At 39.8% G+C, this 20992-nt stretch overlaps 1 protein-coding gene across 4 annotated transcripts in view; it reads left to right on the forward strand.

The window, feature by feature from the left end:
• Mid1 (midline 1) overlaps positions 1-20992 on the forward strand; it is a 372860-nt gene that overhangs the window by 254758 nt on the left and 97110 nt on the right. For 3 of the 4 annotated variants that reach the window (XM_013067893.3, XM_004871029.4, XM_013067892.3), the window contains exon 2: positions 2493-3208. In XM_013067893.3, coding sequence (XP_012923347.1) covers positions 2549-3208 — 660 coding nt within the window. In that variant the 5' untranslated portion in view covers positions 2493-2548. The remainder of the gene's footprint in view (positions 1-2492; positions 3209-20992) is intronic. The other variant, XM_013067894.3, reaches the window with a different exon arrangement.

Raw genomic sequence — 20992 nt, forward strand, 5'->3', positions numbered from 1 at the left:
TGAATAAAATGCCAACATTTCCACTGGGATCCAGAGCGGAATCTGCTCTTGAAGTTCTGATGGTGCCGTTCTGGGACAGAACCCTAGCACTTGTACTGAAATTACAATCATTATGCTGTATTTGTCTTCTGTGCCTAGTGTTACGCCCTCCAGTTCCATATGACTGAATAATATTCTGTTGTACATATGCAGTACATTTTCTTTATTCATTATTTGATGGACACTCAGGTTGTTTCCATTTCTTGGCTATTGCCGCAATGAACATGGGAGTACAGATGTCTCCTTGATATACTGATTTCATTTTCTTTGGGTCTAGACTCAGGAGTGGAATTTTTGGATCATATGGCAGTTCTATTTTCAATTTTTTGAAGAACTTCCACAACGTCTTCCCATGTTTCAAATTATAATGCTATAGACCATAAACATGCACAAACACTGTAGGTTAATTAAAAATTAAATTATAAATTAATAACATAATCATCATAGCTCTCCAGACATAATCTGATTCTCTTCCTACTGAGATAGGTCAATAGGCAGTTTGGTTTCACTTGAGGATGAATCAGACCAAGAAGGTTACATTTTTCCTTCAATTTATATTCTTTTGATTGGGAGGGAGAGGACATTTGGTTTAGAGTTCATTCCTTTTCCAAGATTAACCAAAGTAATATTTAATAGGCAGAGTCTTTCAATTTCATCTGAGCCTTCTACAGGAAGAGTGGTCTGAGACCAAGTGGAGCTGACTGTTCCTCGCAAAAGCAGCTCTAGGGTTTCTTTCCATTGCAGGCTGTGGCGAGATGAGTAAACTTTAGTCTTTCAAATCACACCTAGCCTTTTATTCCTTCCTATGTGTAAATATTAGCAGCAGCTGGTAGCTCTTTAATTTTTGACAGGCTCAGCACATACATTTCACTTTTAATGACCAGTTAGCATTTGGTTGGTAGCAAGATGAATGCTTGTTTCACCCCGGCACCACATGGCATTTCGTAGGGATGCTATTTCAGAAAGGGTCAGCATGTTCTAGAAATTAGGAATTTTGTAAGTAAGCAGAAGTGTGAATACAAACGACTGATTGTCAGAATTACTAAACATAGCTTTGGATGAGACATCTTCCTCTAATTTCAGCTGAGAATGCCCCTCTGCCCCCTGGCTAGTGATTTGAATCTCCCGACCACTGGGTGAACTGTGCTCTTCTCCCACAGCCCACAGTGGGCTGCATCTAATATGCCCACCAGTGCTCTGCAGATCTCTGCTAATGGTCTTGAAAGGGAGAAGTGTCAAAGAGGCTTGGTTCCCAGGCCTGCTAATGAGCAGGAGGCCTCTTCACCTTAATGAACCAGGCCTTGTGTGGGATTCTTTGCCCTTCTGCTTTGAGGGGAGGCAACAGGAGTTCACAAAAGCAGCAAGGGCTTTATGGTGAGAGGAGCATAGAGCTGGGCCACCCCGAGGTGGCCGTTGGGGTGGGGTTGGGGGTGGGGACACAACTGGTGGAGGTCATGCCCGGGGCCAGCAAGGCTGTGAGCATCAGGCAGTAGCTCCTGCCAGCTTAGCCTGTGGCTGGTGACAGTGACAACCCTGGGGTGGGGGGTTTTAGGCCAGGAGTATTGCACAGGGTCACCACTTTAAACTGCATTTTAAATTGTAATTGCTATCACATTTAGAACTTATCAAATGAATATGATAACACCCAAACCCTTGTTCTAATTAACTTAATCATTGCCCTAAATATTAGTCATTGGTACCCAAACTCACTGCAGCTACCAGAAAGGCTCCCAGATATTTTTCTAAACCCCTCTCTGCCTGCCCATACCCCACTGCCTTGTGAAACAACAGAATTGTTCAGGAAAGTAACAAACACACCAAAATGATTGCCTCTATCAAAATCATCTTTGTGGGAATCCACATTTTTTTTCTCAGGAACATATTTTAGAAAATGACATCCTATATTTAAATGTGATTATTTCTACTGAAATCTGTGTGTGTCATGTACATTTAATGCCCATTTCTATGGTGACTTCTTCTCTATGATTCAAAAGCCTGGTTTGGTATTGCAGAATTAAAGTCCTTTAAAACACATTCACATTAATATGTAAGCTCATAAATTCAAAATGACACATGACTGACTACAGTTCACTAATGAAAGTTTCTACATTTTAATTTCCAACCCACGGTAAAAACCGGCTGTGATACAGTAAGATTATTCTGATTAAATACAAGTTATGTAAATTATAGTTTCCATTACTGGCCACTTTTACAAGCTAAAGTTGCCAAAAAGAAAAAAAAAAGCCTACTCACAGTGACTGGAATTTGAGAAAAACATTGGGGGTTTCCCCCCTCCTGCTTTCCACCCAGTGAATAGAGAAAGAACTATTTGAAATGTACACATATTTACCCTTCCATGACCTGTGTTTGGAATTGTTCTGAGATGCATCCGAAGCTGACAGCCACCCATGGCTGACCCCTAGTGCCTAATCAAATCTACGTTCTGTTTCCAGATAGCTGATCAGCTTCCTTGGATTTTGCTGATGACACCAGAGAGCTTTGCCTGAAGATGGAAACACTGGAGTCGGAGCTGACCTGCCCTATTTGTCTGGAGCTCTTTGAGGACCCTCTCCTGCTGCCCTGCGCACACAGCCTCTGCTTTAACTGTGCCCATCGCATCCTGGTGTCGCACTGTGCCACCAACGAGCCTGTGGAGTCCATCAGCGCCTTCCAGTGCCCCACGTGCCGGCATGTCATTACGCTCAGCCAGCGAGGCCTAGACGGGCTCAAGCGCAACGTCACCCTGCAGAACATCATCGACAGATTTCAGAAAGCGTCAGTGAGCGGGCCCAACTCCCCCAGTGAGACCCGCCGGGAGCGGACCTTCGACGCCAACACCATGTCCTCTGCCGAGAAGGTCCTCTGCCAGTTCTGTGACCAGGATCCTGCCCAGGACGCTGTGAAGACCTGTGTCACGTGCGAGGTGTCCTACTGTGACGAGTGCCTGAAAGCCACTCACCCGAACAAGAAGCCTTTTACAGGCCATCGACTGATTGAGCCAATCCCGGACTCGCACATCCGGGGGCTGATGTGCCTGGAGCACGAGGATGAGAAGGTGAATATGTACTGTGTGACCGATGACCAGTTAATCTGTGCCTTGTGTAAACTGGTTGGGCGGCACCGCGATCATCAGGTGGCAGCTTTGAGTGAGCGCTATGACAAATTGAAGGTTAGTCCCACCCGCCTTAAGCCAACCCCTTTCTGCCAGCAAATGTCATGAAAATAAGAAGTGTATTCACTGCTAGCTACATGGCAGGTGAAGGTTTTCTCTTCACCTTTGTTATCTGATTAGTTGTAGCATGTTTTTGGCAGCCCATAAATGTTACACAATAAGGATATCTTGTAAAAGTTCACTGCTGTTTGTAATTTTTAATGTTGTCAAGGTGAGGGTGATGTCTAAAAATCTGGATAATTTTCTATCCATGCAGTATTTCTGGATCACTTTCAATACTGCCTCTGAGAGAGAGAGAGAGAGAGAGAGAGAGAGAGAGAGAGAGACAGACAGACAGACAGACAGAGACAGAGACATAGCAGATAAAATCCGGCTGTGAGCATTTATTTTCCTCACTCATCTGGACAAACTAATTCAGTCTCATGGTAGCTGTATCTAGTTACTGCACAAACAAAGGAATAGAAGGAGGAATGTCTACAGCAAATGTGTGTAGCAAATGTGGGATTTTAGAGGGCATGTGACCTTTTCTCCCTTGTCTCAGTGATACCAGGCTTATTGGGGAACTAGTGCTCTGACAATCTCGGGTTTCGTGAAAGAATTTCTTCTTGTGTAGGCTTTTTATTCAGGGAGGTTTCAGGCAAGGCTGTTTGAACTTCTCTTTTAACATGAAATGATTAACCTAATTCCAGCTTGGGGGTAATAATTAATATGACTATATGTCAAATACAAAAAATCACTCTCTACATATGGCCAGAAAGCACCAGGGAAGAATTAAAAAGCTGTCTCCAGATGTCTGCTCAACTTCAGGAGATGCTGGGGCTAATTATTGCCAACTCAGCTGAGAGAGTTTGAGCGAGATACTATGTTCACCAGCTAATTTTAGATCACAAGACACCAATTAAAAGGAAAGGAAGTATAAATTAAAAGCTCTAAGTAAATATATACTGAAGTCCTTCCTCTCAGGAAAAACACATACCAAGTCGTTGAGCAAACAAACCAAATCACATGAGCCAGAGAGTGTTATCACTCAGAGGACAGTGTCACCATTACAAATGGCTCCAGTCACTTCTCCTGAGCTCTGGTGGGTGGCTGTGTTTACACGAGTAACACAGGTTGTTTTTTTTTTTGTGAGAGCAGGATTATCAGAGTCCATCTGGGATTCAGCTTTGCTGTTTCTTGACATGCTGAGGGAATTTGACCTGCCGAAGAGAATCCCTGCTGCCCTGAGTCATTTGAGCAGCAAAAGCATAGCACCTGCACTACACCCCTCACTTCCAGTGTCCGGAGAGCAACTGCTGCCAACCCATCCTTGAGCCACAGTGCTCTTCTCTGGTCTGTGCCGCCCTAATCCACCAGAGCTAATAATAGGAAAGACCATGCGTGCCTGAACTGCTGCTTGAAAGTCAATTCTTCAAAAATCAATGCGGCTATCAGTTCTTACAGACCAAGGCAGTCTTTCCTAACCCCATGTGTTGGGAAGTATGGATGTTCAGGATGATTGAGCAGAGATGTTTGATCTTTGTTTTCCAAATGTAAACATGCCCGATTTTTTTTCTTTATCAGAAAAAATGTTTATTTGATTAGATTAACACTACCTTTTAATGATTGTTTGTTAAAACACCGTAATCATAATTATATTTCATATTCAACAGCTCCCAGACTTGGTGTTTAAATCCGGTAATCAACTTGCTCATTACTTGTGTATTGTCACAGCAGAGTTATTAATTATTTCCATGTCATCTTCACATTTATGAGGAGATACTGTAATGCTGTAGCCCTTTTTATGATGAAAATGAAACTCTTCAATCATGAGCCCTGTATACTTGTCTAATCAAGGCAGTGGGTGATCGGTCCTTGGTGCTGTCATAGGGAGGGCCTGACAGTTAATGATGTAATATATTTTATTTTCTAATTACAGCAATATGAGTATGTAAGCAGGATCCAGTGCCCCAAAACACGTGTATAGCCATTCAACAAAATATGCTTATGAACATCTGAACAAATAACTTACCAGTGTAGAGTGTTTATTCTGAAACATGCCACTTGTATTACAGTAAAAGTCAGAAAAATATAGGACATTTGAACATCTATGAGATTTTAGTTATCACAGATGTATGAACATATGTACTACCTTGTCTTGTTTAAAACCTAAGTATAATATAAGTGCTGATTTTTGAAGGGGCTAATAGCATACTGAAAAGACCAAAACCAGGCAAGTGTGTTTTTGTTAATTATTACTTTGATCTTAAAAAGTAAATATGCTCAGCAGATTTATTTTTCTGTAACTTTAAGATCTCATATAAATATAGATTTGTGATGACGTGGGAACACGATAAAGGACGGAGAAATTTGAGGATGCTTTCAATGACAAGATGATAATTACTTTACTTGCTTGGATCTGTAAGGATCCAGGTGTCTTCTGCTTGAAAATATAGTTGTCCTTCAATTAGTGAAAGTCCATTTTATGAAGAGGGGGATTCAGCAATGATTATGAACAATAATTATTTCCTTCAATAACACTAAACTTTGGGGAACATTTTTAAGTCATATCAGACCCCAGTATAAGAGTATGTGTGTTTATGTAAAGAAATGGAGCATAGTTTGTACATTACAGTCTTTTCCTTAGCACAAAAGAAGAAAAAAGACATAAAAATTTCAACATGAAGAATTCATGCAAAGAAAATCTTCCACATTATCTGAAATAACACCATGTTAGTAATTTAATGCTTCCAGAGACTATGGGTCGAGAAGCACTCTTGAAATATTGAAGCAGAGAGAAAATTAAACTACTATTTTCTGAATTCTATTTTAAGATAAAAAGAAAATTTTTCTGCCAAATGTGAAGTCTCACAATGGAGCATATCATAATGGGACCTTTTCTCTACATCATTTTAATTGAATTTTAAGAATCCTTTCACTCCTTCAAACTTGGATTAAAAATTTGATTTGTTAACCACGTAACATAGAAGGCAATGAAGGTATTCCTGAGTTTTCAAGGAATATTACAGTGCAGTAATTCCTCTTTTTCTGTTCCGTTGGAGCTCTTGTTTCTTTTCTCTAGTTACACCTATAAAAATATACCCACTGAGAAAAATTAAAATTTCTTTGCCCTTCATTTTCAAAATAGCCCATTCAAATGAGATGGAATTGAGGGTCAAAACTGGGACTTTACTTTACTTTACTATGCCTACTATAAGGCTGGCTGTGAGAGTTTGTATAATATGGGTGATAAAAAATACTTTCTAAATATTTGTAAAATACATTAAAACTATATATTGATTTTGTTAGTTTGGCATAAAAATTATTTATGATCGATGGAATAAAGAGGAAACATCTCTAAGGATATATATATATATATTTTTTGCACTTTATTAAATTCTTTTATTGGTACATTGTAGGTATACAACACAATTACATTTCTCCTTGGGAATTGTAACTTTACATGATGCATCTTGGTTCTTATTTTTTCCCCATTCCTAGCCCTCCCTTCACGCCCTCCACCCTTCCCTATTTACAAAGACTTTATTTCCATTTTTTCCATTTCTCATCATTTTTCCTTTCCCTTCTTTCCTTTCCCCTGCCCCTCCCACTATCCCTACCCCTTTGGACCTTTTCTTCCTATTTTGCATTATCAATTATTCATTCTAATCATTGGTACATTTTAGGTATACAATATAATGACATTCATGGTTGGAAATTTGCATTTTTACATAATCTCTCTTGGTTCTTATTTTTCCCCCTTCCCCAGCCCTCCCTTCAACCCCTCCATTCCTCCCTATTTACAAAGATTTTTTTCCTATTTTTCCATTTTCTCCTATTAATCCCATTCCCTTCTATCCTTTCCCCTAGCCCTCCCACTTCCTTCCCCTTTGCCCCTTTTCTTCCTATTTCACATTACCAATTATACATTTTAGTCCTTATTTACACTTTCAGTTTCTCACACCAGAGAAACTATTTGGTATTTATACATGTGTGTCCTATTTATGTCACTTAAGAGTATTGCCTCAATGTGCATCCACTTAGCTATGAATGTCTCTAATTTCTCATTTTTTATGGCTGAGTAGTACTCCATTTTATAAAAAAAACCCACATTTTCTTTATCCAGTCTCCAGTTGATGGGCATTTGGGCTGTTTCCAAGTTTTAGCTATCACAAACTGTGCTGCTATGAACATGGGTGCACATATATCACTGGGGTATGATTCTTTTAATTCTTTGGGGAAGATTCCCAGCAGTGGAATAGCAGGGTCAAATGGGACTTCCCGTCCTAGTTCTTTGAGGTATCTCCATACTGATTTCCACAGTGGTTGCACCAGTCTACACTCCCACCAGCAGTGGAGCAGGGTTCCTCTTTCCCCACAGCCCCGCCAGCATTGGTTATTGGTTGATTTCATGATAGCAGCCATTCTTTCTGGAGTGAGGTGGAATCTCAGCATTGTTTTCATTTGCATCTCTCGAATGACCAGTGATGTTGAACATTTTTTCATGTATTTATTTGCTATTTCTACTTCTTTGTCTGAGAAATGTCTGTTCATTTCAGATGCCCATTTTTGGATTGGGTCTTTAAATTTGGGAGTTCTGATCTTTTTAAGTTCTTTATAGATTTGAGATAGTAGACCTTTGTCTGAGAAAGAGCAGGTGAAAATTGTTTCCCACATTGTGGGTTGTCTCTTCACACTGCTGGTGGTTTCTCTTGCTGTGCAGAAGCCTTTTAATAAGAAGAGATCCCACTTGTTGATTGTTTGTGCTAGTTCATGGACAACTGAGGTTTTGTTCATAAAATCTTTTCCTACACTGATGTCTTCCAGGGTTCTACCTAACCTCTGTTCCAACTGGTTCAGTTTTTATTTTAATATTTAGATCTTTAATCCATTTTGATTTTAGTTTAGTGCATGGTGAGAGATATAGGTCTAGTATAAATCTTTGGCAAGTTGAAGCCCAATTTTTCCAGCACCATTTATTAAAGAGGCTATCTTTCCTCCAGTGAGGGTTTTTGGCTCCTTTGTCAAAGATGAGATGGCTGAGTGTGTCTGGCGTTGTTTCTGCATCTTCTAATCTGTTCCACTGGTCCTCAAGTCTGTTTCTTTCCCAGTACCATGCTGTTTTAATCACAATAGCTTTGCAGTATAGTTGCAGGCTGGGGATTGTGATACCCCCTGCCATGTCTCTGTTACCTAGAATTGCTTTTGATATTCTGGGTCTCTTCTTGTTTCAAATGAATTTTTGGATTGTTTTCTCAAGGTCTATGAAGTATGCCACTGGGATCTCAATTGGAATTGCATTAAATCTGTATAGCAGTTTTGGAAGTATGGCCATTTTCACTATATAAATCCTTCCTACCCAGGAGCAGGGTATCTCTGTCCATTGTCTGATATCATCTTCAATCTCTCTTTTCAGAGTGCCATAGTTTTCAGAGAAGAGGTCTTTGACTTCTTTCATTAGGTTGATTCCTAGGTATTTCAGCTTTTTGGATGCTATTGTGAAAGGAATTATTTGCCCTATTTCTCTCTCAGTGAGTCTGTCATTGGTGTAGAGGAAAGCTACTGATTTTTGTGTGTTGACCTTTTAACCAGCTACTTGACTGAATGTGGTTATTAAGTCTAGAAGACTTTTGGTGGAGTTCTTGGGGTCTTCTATATAGAGTATCATGTCATCTGCAAATAATGACAATTTGACTTCTTCATTTCCTATCTTTATTCCTTTTCTTTCTTTCTCTTGTCTAATTGCCATGGCTAATGTTTCCAGAACTATATTGAACAAGAGTGGTGATAGTGGACATCCTTGTCTTGGTCCTGATTTTAGTGTGAAGGATTTCAGTTTTTGACCATTTAGTATGATATTGGCTGTTGGTTTTTCATAGATGGCTTCTATCAGTTTGAGGTAGAGACCATCTATTCCAATTTTTTGTAGGGATTTTATCATAAATGCATGTTGGATTTTGTCAAATGCTTTATCTGCATCTATGGAGATAATCACATGGTTTTTGTCCTTGGCTCTATTGATATAGTGTATTACATTGATTGATTTGCGTATATTGAGCCATCCCTGCATCCCTGGGATGAATCCCACTTGATCAGGGTGTATGATCTTCTTGATGATCTTCTGCATTCTGTTTCCCAGTGTCTTATTAAGGATTTTTGCATCTATGTTCATTAGTGAGATTGGCCTATAGTTCTCCTTTTTGGTTGGGTCTTTCTCTGCTTTCGGGATCAAGGTGATGCTTGTTTCCAGGAATGAATTTGGGAGTATTGCTTCCCTTTCAATTTCATTGATGAATTTAAACAGTAGTGGTAGCAGTTCCTCTCTAAATGTTTTGTAGAATTCAGCAGTGAAGCCATCACAGCCCGGGCTTTTCTTAGTTGATAAGCTTTTAATTACATTTTCCATTTCATTGGTTGATATTGGGTTTTTCAGAATTTTTAGGTCTTCTTTGTTCAACTTTGGTAATTCATATGTATCTAGGAATCTGTCCATTTCTTCTGTGTTGTCCATCTTATTGGCATATAGGTTCTGGAAGTAGGTATTGATGATCCTCTGGATTTCTGCTGGGTCTGTTGTAATTTCACCCTTTTCATTCCTAATTGCATGGATTTGGGCTTTTTCTTTCCTTTTTCTGATAAGGTTGTCTAAGGGTTTGTCAATTTTGTTGATTCTTTCGAAGAACCAACTCTTGGCTTCATTGATTTTTTGTATTGTTCTCTTAGTCTCCATTGAATTGATTTCTCCTCTGATCTTTATAATTTCCTCTGTTGTATGAGCTCTGGGGTTGCCCTGCTCTTCTTTTTCTAGAAACTTGAGGTGCAGCATCAGGTTGTTTAATTGGGCTCATTCTGTTTTCCTAATATGCGTATTCACTGCTATGAATTTCCCACATAAGACTGCTTTCATTGTATCCCACAGATTCTGATATGTTGTATTGTCATTGTCATTTAATTGAAGGAACTGTCTGCTTTCTTCTTTAATTTCCTCTGTGACCCATTGGTTATTCAGAAGTGTGTTGTTCAATTTCCATGTGTTTATGAAATTTTTTGAGTTTCTTTTGCTGTGGATCTCCAATTTCATCACACTATGGTCTGATAATATACAGGGGATAACTTCAATTCCTTTGCACTTATCTAAACATGTTCTATATGTGAGTATGAGGTCTATTTTGGAGAATGACCCATGTGCAGCTGAGAAGAATGTGTATTCTGATTTTGTGGGGTGGAAGACTCTGTAAACATCTGTTAAGTTCATTTGTTCAAGAGTTCAATTGAGTTCTAGTATTTCATTACTTATTTTTAGTCTAGTTGATCTATCTATTTGTGACAGTGGGGTATTGAGGTCCCCCACTACAATTGTATTAGTGCATATTTGACTTTTCATGTCTGATAGTATTTGTTTTATATAGTTGGGTGCACTAGTGTTTGGTGCATAGATATTTATGTTTGTCATCTCTTCCTCTTGGATTCTTCCCTTTACAAGGATGTAATGTCCTTCTTCATCTTTCTTAATCAGTGCTGGTTTGAAATCTACTTGATCTGCCAAGAGGATAGCAACTCCTGCTTTTTTTGGGTTCCTGTCACATGGAGTATTGTTTTCCACCCTTTAACTTTCAGTCTATGAGTTTCCTTTTGAATTAAGTGTGTTCCTTGTATGCAGCATATTGTTGGATTTTGCTTCTTGACCCATTCTGCCAGTCTATTTCTTTTGATTGGTGAATTGAGACTATTAACATTGATGGTTATAACTGAAACATATTGACTTGTCATTGCCATGACTTTTCCTTTTTGTTGGGTTCTCCCCCTTTACAGTTAATTTCTTGTCCTGCCAGATGGGTTCATTCTGCTTTGCTTCCTGGGGTTGTGATCCTCAATGTCTGTTCCTAGGATATTGTGTAAAATTCTTTGGAGTGCCGGTTTGGTATTCACGAAGTTCCTAAGATGCTCTTTGTCATGAAAGTATCTTATTTCTCCATCCATTTTGAAAGATAGTTTTGCAGGGTACATCAATCTGGGTTGGAGGCTGTTTTCTTTTAGGGCTTGGAATATGTCACTCCAAGCTCTTCTTGCCTTGATGGTTTGTGTTGAGAAGTCTACTGTGATTCTGATGGGCTTTCCTTTGTATGTGATTTGTTTCTTTTCTGTAACTGCTTGTAGAACTTGGTTCTTTTGTTGAGTTTCTGAGATCTTTACAATTATATGCCTATGTGTAGATTTTTTTTGATCAAGGCTATTTGGAGTCCTATATGCCTCACTTATCTGTATGTCAAGCTCTTTTCCCCTGCTTGGGAAGTTTTCTGCCATTATTTCTGTGAAGAGATTTTTTATGTCATCTGCACTCTCTCCTGTTTCTTCATTGAGCCCAATCAGTCTTATATTATTCTTCTTTGCATCATCTAGCAGCTGCTGGATTGATTTCTCATGTTCCCTTATAATTTTGAAGCAATTTTTCTTTTCCTGGTCACTAATTGCAATCTTATCTTCTATATCTGAAATTCTGTCCTCACATTGGCTCATTCTGCTGTGTAGACTTTCAATGGAGTTTTTCATGTCCTGGAAATCTATTTGCATCTGTTTTATGGATTCCATTTGTTTCTTATGTTGGGATTCCATCATGTTCCTGAGCTCCTCTCTAGATTTATTAATCATGTATTGCACTAGGGGCACAATTTCTCCTGTTATCTGAGAAATTATTTCTGATTTCATTTTTTCCAGATTCCCTTTTGTTGCCAGTTCAGTGGGTCCAGGTGGTTGAGTATCAGAGTGTTCCATCTCATTTCCCTTTGGGGTTGCTGTAGGTGATCTGGAAGTCTGGTTTTGAGACTTATTTACGTGTTTTCTCATTTTGAGTGGGGCGGGGGACTGTTGGCACCTGCACGGATTACCTCCTCTAAGCTGGGAGAGGTGGGACAAGGGCCAGGAGCAGAGGTAGGGATGGTGACCCAAACGCCCTTTCCTGTGAGCTGCGAGCAGTGGGAGGGATGGTAGCTTGGAAGCCCCTTCCTCTGGACCAGCAACAGTGGGACAGTGGCTCTGAAGCCTCTACCTCTGGGCCGGAAGTGGTGGGACGGAGGATGGCCCAGAAGCCCCTTCCTCTGTGCCAGGAGCGGTGGGACAGAAGGTGGCCCAAAACTCCTTTCTTCTGGGCTGGGAGCAGTGGGAGGGATGGAGGCCAAGAAGCCCCCTCCTCTGAACCGGGAGCGGCAGGACTCAGTACCGTGGCCTGGTGTTCTGGTGTCATCTGTGTCTTTGTAGGGTGGAACCAGGTGGCTGTACAGAGGAGTGTGTGTGTGGGTGGGGGTTCCAGTGGATTCTTGCTGGAGTGTGGGCTGATTCAGCTTCTGTAAGGATGTATTTTTAATGGGAAGCTCAGGGCCACTTCCTTTCCCTCTCCTCACCTGTCCCTTCAATGCCCTGTTGCGTCTTCCCTCCTTCACCTGAGAGAACTCTGTATTATTGCCTGATTATTTATTACGATTGGAATAATTTCCGGTAAGCTCAGGGAGTCTGGGAAAATGCAGTGGCAAGTACACAAGGCACCTCTTAGTCATGGGGCTGTGCAAACAAATGGAATAGTTGGGTGCATTGCTTAATGTTCCTGTGCTGCATTTTACTTGCCCATGAAACAGAGCTAATAATGCACTGTACTTACTTTCACAGAAACTTGAGAGAGCAAAACCGTGTTTCCTGTAAACCCTTAGCACTCTGCCTGGCTCAAGGAAGCCTGTAGTGTGTGTCAGAACTACTGCTAGAAACCAGGAGGCACAGTGTAGAATGGTTATGTGTGTGGACTTTGGCAATAGACTCGCTGCCAGATATTTTTAAAATAACAGCTTGCATTGTTAGTGTGTGAGATAAGTAAAGTTGTTATTTTAATGAATTTTGTAGTTTTAGGTCCAAAGCACCTGGCCAAGGGCAGAGGCATGACAATGAATATACACTTGTTGATGGATGTGTGCGGAATTGATGAGTTAGACAAGTGTTTTGGGATTTGGAGAGGGAAGAGATGACTCTGGTTTTGGGTAGAAAATAAACCTGGCTTCAGGGTGGTGGGATTTAAGCTGCCTTGACAGATTGAGTGGATGATGCATCGAAGAAACAGAGTTAGGCATTCCATGAGTGTGAGAGGCCAGCAGAGACCTGCTGGCAGCGATGGGCAAGGCAGTTTGGGGACTGTAAACAATGCTGGCTAGAATGTAGGATGCCGGCTGAGGGGCTCAGAGAGCAAAGGTTGGAAGAGTCACCTCGAGGGAAGATTTTGAAAGATTTTGAGTGCCAAGTTACATTTGGGGCATTTCCCCTCTTGTCTATAAGATAACAATGATATAATTTTTCTCCCGAGAGAGGGCCTAGTGCAATGCATATTCTCTGGAAAAAAAGGTCAAATGCAGATATCAGAATGCGTAGGCTTACTGTATTCACAGAAAAAATAAAAGGGGGAAGTGACATTCACATTCCTTTAGATTTTGTGATCTCTTTTCTTAGTTGGTTAATTAATTAATTTTTGTGGTACTGGGGATTGAACCTAGGTCCAGTGCACTGAGCTACCTTTTAAATTTTGAGACAGAGTCTCACTAAGTTGTCCAGGCTGTTGTTAAATTTAGGATCCTCCTGCCTCAGCGTCCCGAGTAGCTTGGAATTCAGGCATGTCCCACCATACCTAGCTGTGGTCTCTGTTTTAGTAAGCAAATAGATATAGTGTCATAAGTCAAAAACCACCACTCTGTCAATAGAAATGTATAAAAATATGACAGCTAAACTTTTGCCCCTGAAGACTGAGAAAAACTGGGTGGGGGTCACTGCTATTGGCTATTGGATTCAGGCACAAATGCCATTGTTTTCCTGCATTCCTGGCACAGCCAGACAGCGTGATGATGACACGTGCCTATTTCTTCTGGCTTTGGAGTCTCAATAGGAATGGTGCTGTTCCAGCCTTGCATGCCTACTACAGACCACAGAAACAAGCTAGAGCCAGGAGCAGCATGGGAGCGCTGTTGTTCCACCTGCAGCAAGAGCGGTGAACAGAGTTGCCCCAAGTCACCTTGAGAGGTTGCGACACTGAACTTGGATTAGAGCACAGTTCCCTGCTGCCGCTCTCTTCTGCATTTCTTACAGGACTTTCTATTGCAGTGAACAGTGCCAACACAGACAGCTTTGCCTTTGAATGTGTTGTCATGTCTGAGATTTCTTTGGAGGTGTTCAGGAATAAGTGCAGTGATTTTGAACACACATCTGCCCTAGCTGTAGGCCACTGTCATGGGAGTAAGATGTCGGCTTCCTACATGTTAAATCCCAGCACTTTTGGAGGCTTGGAGGCTAAGGCAGGAGGCTCATGAGTTCAAGCCCAGCCTGGGACAATTTACAGACTTAGTAAAACCCTGTCTCAAAGAAAGTCCTGGGTTCAAACTCCAGCACCACCAAAAAAAGTTACTTTGAAGAGGTCTCCGTGAGATTTTCTACAATTGAGTCAGCAGAAATTGAATTATCTTGAAGGGTCAGAATTCACACCTAGTGCTGGGTTCACATGGTTGAACCCAGATAGTCTCAGGAACCCTGCAGGGCAAAGGAGGGTTAGGGCAGTAATCTTAATTTCATAATTAGTATATATTTTCTTGGGGTCTTAAAGGGATAATTTTTTTTAAATATATAAAATGAGTAAACCTATTGGGAGTATCTGTTTACACATGGCATTTGAATTTATGTTGAAAAATTTTGAAAAGAACATGTTCATCTGGGCCAGTTACAAATTTAATCCCGGTATTATTTGCTGACATTATATTAACTAGATCATCATTTTAGACTGTAATAATGAAAATTCTCTTTCATTCTATGTCACTGACAAATCATGTTATTTTTAGAAAGTCTGGTTAATTTTTTCACAGTGCCTCTCTAAGTAATTGAGTGGACTTGAATGGGCTAAAAACCTGAGTGTGGCTGAAGATGTGATGTAGTCTCAGCATGTGATGGGAGCATTCTGAGAACATCTGATATAACTCCATTTGTTAAATCTGCTTAAAACTTACTTCCTTTATGTTCTGGACTTTGGAGCAGGCCACTCAAGGCCTTTGCATATACATGAGATATGGCTTTTTAAACTAACAGAGGAAAATGAGTTTTGTGTTTCTCATCAAAAAGGAAAATGCTTGTAAAGTGCCCAGCATGGTGATTGGCACATAGTAAGCATCGGATGAACATGAGGTATTATATTATCAGCACTTTTACCGTTACAGTAAAGGCTTCATTGGTGTAATCCCATCGTGGATTTCTTGACACCATCATAAATTACTCAGTGGTTACGGGGTTGATTTGTGTTTCTGGCTGACATGGGAAACTTTGAACAACACTTAAGGGAATGATATGGTGTTAATATCTGGAAATTACCTAATTCCAAAAGCTGAGTGGAAACTTTGATTTGTTCTTCTTTCTAAACTAAGCGAAGTAGTAAAATGGACTTTTAAGAAGCAGTGAGTGGTGGGCAGAAAGAAATGACTTTAAAAATACACACCATTTTGAAGAGCTTGGGGCGAGCTGATTTTTCATGTTCCTGATGGACTCACCTACAGTTGTTTCCTGGGAAAGAGAAGCTGGTGTTTGGGTATACACCATGGCTGTCACATTTTAGCATATCAAGACAAAGAGGAAAAACTAGGCGACATGACAAGCAGGCAATTTGAAACAGCCAAGAGCTCAGTGGGCAGTTGGTGTGTGAGTGAAGGAGGAAGAATGCTGGCCCTTGGGCAGTGGGTTTCCAGCTGTCTCCCTTAGTGGAAAAGGACACTGTGCTGGGGAGAAGGACAGACCTCAAATGAAGGGGCTTGAGAAAAAAGACTTCTAGCCCCACCATCACTATGACCATCATAGTGGCCCTGGGGGCTTTGTTCTCTGTGCTGTCTTCTGTGGCAGTTGGACAGAATTCAGAGAGGACCAGTGTCATTATCTGCTTCCCCCTTTCTATCTCCTTTACTATTTATTTGGGGAGAGGGGTCAGCTTCTTATTTACATCAAGATAGAATGGATTTTTATTACTGAAATGATATGAAAATCATGAAAAGCTCCTATCCCTTGGTGCTTTTATACTTGTTTGTTTCCCTGTTTTATCAAATTCTCTTTTTTTTTTTTTACACAAAACCAAAGAGACCTTTTCTATTTACCCAAGGAATGTTTTTTATGTAGCTACTCTAAGATAAGCACTGGGTAAACTCTGAGAATGTAGAAATGAATAACAAAGTTAAGTCATTGCTTCCATGGTCTAGAGCTAATGATAACATGTAATAAGAGAACATGAAAGGGCTATGAAAAGAGTTCCATGAGCTCCATTGGTGAGATAATTTTTAATGTGAATAATTATCAAAGGCCACTGACTTTCGTGTTGATATTTGGAAACTGCCTAATTCCAAAAGCTGGAGAAAAAACACCTTTCAGTGAAAAGCAACACTCAGAGAGGACAAACAGGGACATTCACACTGTTCATTCCTTTGGAGTTGCAGGTAAGGGCAGAATAAGAGGGCTCTGATCCATGCTAGAATGCAGGCAGATGCTTTCTTATTCAAGGCCTACTGCACACAGGCAGGCTGTTAGCTCTTCTTACACGCCTTCCTCTGAGTTCGCCATATCTTTTCTGAACAGGACGCACAGGTCAGGTAAATATCCAGGCTCAGAAGCAGCTGATGTGATTTCCACTCAGAAAGACCCATCTCTAGTAAGGCAGAGCTGAGAGGTCAAAGCACGGAAGTGCGATTGTGTTAACTGTGCCAGCTGGTGGGCTTGCTTTATCTGGTGTGGAAGTTTTATGGTCTGAGCCCTTAGGATGAATATCCTGACCTGCTAGAGAGTGTTTATTTCCCTCTCCTCTGACCCTTGTCATGGCTGTTTGGAGCTCAGTTGCTCTTGGTTGATGTGGTCAAAGCTAAGAACAGTGAAGTGGGCAGGCTTTCAGAATCACGGAGAGTGTAGCCTGTTGCTTATGGGAGATCTAGGAGACCTGGGAAACCCGAATAAACCTCATCCAAGGAACTTATAGGGATGTACTGTTCTTGCCTCTGGATTACCAAATTGAGCTGCACTCGGTCCCCAAAACAAAGGCCCCTGCTATTTATTTTTCAGTATTTAACTCACTCAGGAAAGCAGTTGCAGTTGCTCTTTTCTTCTGAAAATTTGTCTATAAACATATAAGGCAAAATATGGGCTGCTTCCATGCCTTTAGAGAAAAGTCTTGTAGGCCAGGGCTGGAGATATCTTTCACAATGCTGCTTTAAGTTGTTCTGAGATGTGGTTCCAGGGTATTTTTTTTCCATTAAGTTTATTGGTACATTTTAGGTATACAATACAGTTACATTCATCATTGGGATCTTGTACCTTTACATGATGCATCTTGGTTCTTATATTTTTCCCCTTCCCCTGCCCTCCCTTCACCCCCTCCACCCTTCCCTATTTACAAAGACTTTGTTTCCATTTTTTCCCTTTTTTCATATTTTTTCTTTTCCCTTCTTTCCTTTCCCCTCCCCTCCGACTTCTCCTGCTCCTTTAAACCTTTTCTTCCTGTTACACAATATCAATTATACATTTTTAAAATTACAATATCAAGATCTAGGAGACATTACCACAGATTTTACAGAATTTAAAAGGATATAGAAAGCATATTATAAAAATCTTTTTTGAAATAAATTTGACAATTTCTATGAAGTACCTTGGAAGACAAATTAATGAAACTGACTCATGAAGAAATATAAAATTTGAATAACACCTATTAAAGAAAGTATATTCCTAGCTTAAAAACCTACCTATATGACAACAACAGGCTCATATACATTTTAAATGATAAATTATATCAAACAATTAAAGCAGAAAAAAGAAGGAACACTTCTTCCCTCATTTTAGGAACTCAACATTGTGCTAATCCTAAAACTGGATAAAGATAATAGAAGAAAAAAGTATGAACATAGATAGAAATTTGTTTAACAAAACAAACTATTAGCAGTCAGATCTGGCAGGATGTAGAAAGTGGTTTTGTTATAGCGATGGCAGTGTTGGTTCAGCATTGGAAGATCCACCCCCAAAAGTCATCATTTTAACAGAGGAAAGGAAAAAGCCATATGATCCTGTCACTAGTTGGAGAAAAAGTATTGGACTAAATTCTACAGCTGTTCATGGTAAAAGCTATCAGGAGACTAGAAGTAAGTAGAACAGAACCTTCTCAACAGATCAAAGACATGTACTCCATACTTCCAGCAAAAACGCCTTATATGAATGAAGAAGATACAATGCTTTCTCCCTAAGGTGGGGAGCAAGGGCAGATATGCCTACTCTTCATCTGTCCATTACACTTTGAAACTTAGGCCTAAACCAAAATATTCTGTCATTAAAATGACACAATTAGGATAGGATTGGCAGGGTACAAACAAAATCTTTATATGTAGATGAAATGATCATCTACAGAGAAAATACTAAGAAATCTCTAGGAGCCCCTAGAACTTGTACTTGAATTTAGCAGGATTAGAAAACACAAGGTATATATAAAAATTCAGGTCTGTGTATACTTGCTATAAATGAAGAATTGGATATTGAAATTTAAGTTATGTAGGAGTACAAAGGACCTAGAAAAGTAAAAAGAAAGAAAATAAAACAGTGTTGGAAGACGTTTAGTATCTAATTTTAAGACTTCCTCTAAAGCTACAGTAATCAAGGCAGTGTTGGTGTAAGGAAAGACATATAGATCATTGGAATAAAACAGAGAATCTAGAAAGAGAACCACACATATATGGTCCACTGAGTTTTGAAAGATTATTTAACATTAACATTTTATAGAATATAAACTCAATTCAAGAGCCAAGGAAAAGATAGTGTTTTCAGCAAATGGCACTAGAACACCTGGTATCCGTGTATAAAAAATTAACCTCAACCCTTTATTTCCATACATAAAAATAACTTGAAAGGATCTATGAACCTAAATATGAAAGCCTAAAAGTATAAAACTTTAAGAAGAAATTATAAGGGAAAATGTTCATGAATTTAGGATAGGCAAGAACTTCCTAGGATACAAAAAACATGATGTATAAAAGAAAAAATTGATAAATGAGATTCCATCAAAATTTAGAAATTTAAATGACATCATTAAAATGAAAAGTAGTCCTTAAACAGACCATATTTACAATGCATATAACCTATGACCAGAATATATAAAGAACTCTTACAGCTCATTAATAGACAACCCAATTAAAAAGTAGACACAAGAAGATGATAAATAGCCAGTACAGCACAAGGAAAGGTGTGCAACACTAGAATCAGAAAAATACTAATCAGTATAATAACAAGATTGAATTATACACTCATTAGGGAGATGAAGTTAAAAGTTTTAAAAGCCTTGTCATGACTTTTTCTTTTTGTTGGATTCTCCCCCTTTGCGTTTAATTTGTCACGCCCAGTGGATTCATTCTGCTGGCCTTCCTGGGGTTGGGATCCTCATTGTCTTTTCCTAGGATATTGTCTAAAATTTTTTGGAGTGCTGGTTTGGTGTTCATGAAGTTCCTGAGGTGCTCTTTATCATGAAAGTATCTTATTTTTCCATCAATTTTGAAAGATAGTTTTGTGGGGTACATCAATCTGGGTTGGAGGCTGTTTTCCTTTAGGGCTTGAAATACATCACTCCAAGCTCTTCTTGCCTTGAGGGTTTGCATTGAGAAGTCTCCTGTGATTCTGATGGGCTTTCCTTTGTTTGTGATTTGTTTCTTTTCTCTCACTGCTTGTAGAATTTTATTCTTCTGTTGGGTTTCTGGAATCCTATTATATGCCTATGGGTAGATTTTTTTTTGATCAAGGCCATTTGGAGTCCTATATGCCTCACTTATCTGTATGTCAAGTTCTTTTCCCCTGCTTGGAAAGTTCTCTGCCATCACTTCTGTGAACAGTTTTTTTATGTCATCTGCACCCTCTCCTGTTTCTTCATTGACTCCAATCAGTTTTATGTTATTCTTCTTTGCATCATCTAGCAGCTGCTGGATTGATTTCTCGTGGTCCCTTACAATTTTAAAGCAATTTTTCTTTTCCTGGTCACTAATTGCAATCTTATCTTCTATATCTGAAATTCCGTCATCACATTGGTTCATTCTGCTGCATAGACTTTTGATGGAGTTTTTAATCTCCTGGAAATCTGTTTGCATCTGTTTTATGGATTCCATTTGTTTCCTATGTTGGGATTCCATCATGTTCCTCAGCTCCTCTATGTTTTCATCTGTGTCCTCTCTAGATTTATTAATCATGTCTTGCACTATGGGCACAATCTCTGCTGTTATCTGAGAAATTATTTCTGATTTCATTTTTTCCAGATCCTCTTTTGTTACCAGTTCAGGGAGTCCAGGTGGTTGAGTATCAGATTGTTCCATCTTGTTTCCCTTTGGGCTTGCTGTAGGTGATCTGGAAGTCTGTTTCTGAGGCTTGTTTACATGTCTTCTCATTTCCACTGGGGGTTGGGGTGCTGCTGGCACCCACGTGGCTCACCTCCTCTGCCCTGGGAGTGGTGGAATGGTGGCCTGGGAGCCTCCTCCTGGGCACTGGGATTGGCTCACCTCCTCTGCCCTGGGACCAGTGGAATCGGTTCCAGGGTATTTGTTGTTTCAACACCAGAAGCCTGCTATTATAATAACTAGTATTTGTAAGTCTCCAGATTGACAGTTTGCAAGCACTTTCAAAGTGTTTGATCCTTAGAACTACCATATATCTCCTGCAAAATATGGACACCATAATATCTGCTCATTAGTGGTCTTGGGAGGATTAAATGAGATAATATAGGTCCAAGTGTCTAGCTGA

The sequence above is a fragment of the Heterocephalus glaber genome, unplaced genomic scaffold (assembly GCF_053883595.1).
Source record: "Heterocephalus glaber isolate CG9 unplaced genomic scaffold, H.glaber_assembly_v1.0 deba00001594, whole genome shotgun sequence".
Taxonomy (NCBI): Eukaryota; Metazoa; Chordata; class Mammalia; order Rodentia; family Bathyergidae; genus Heterocephalus; species Heterocephalus glaber.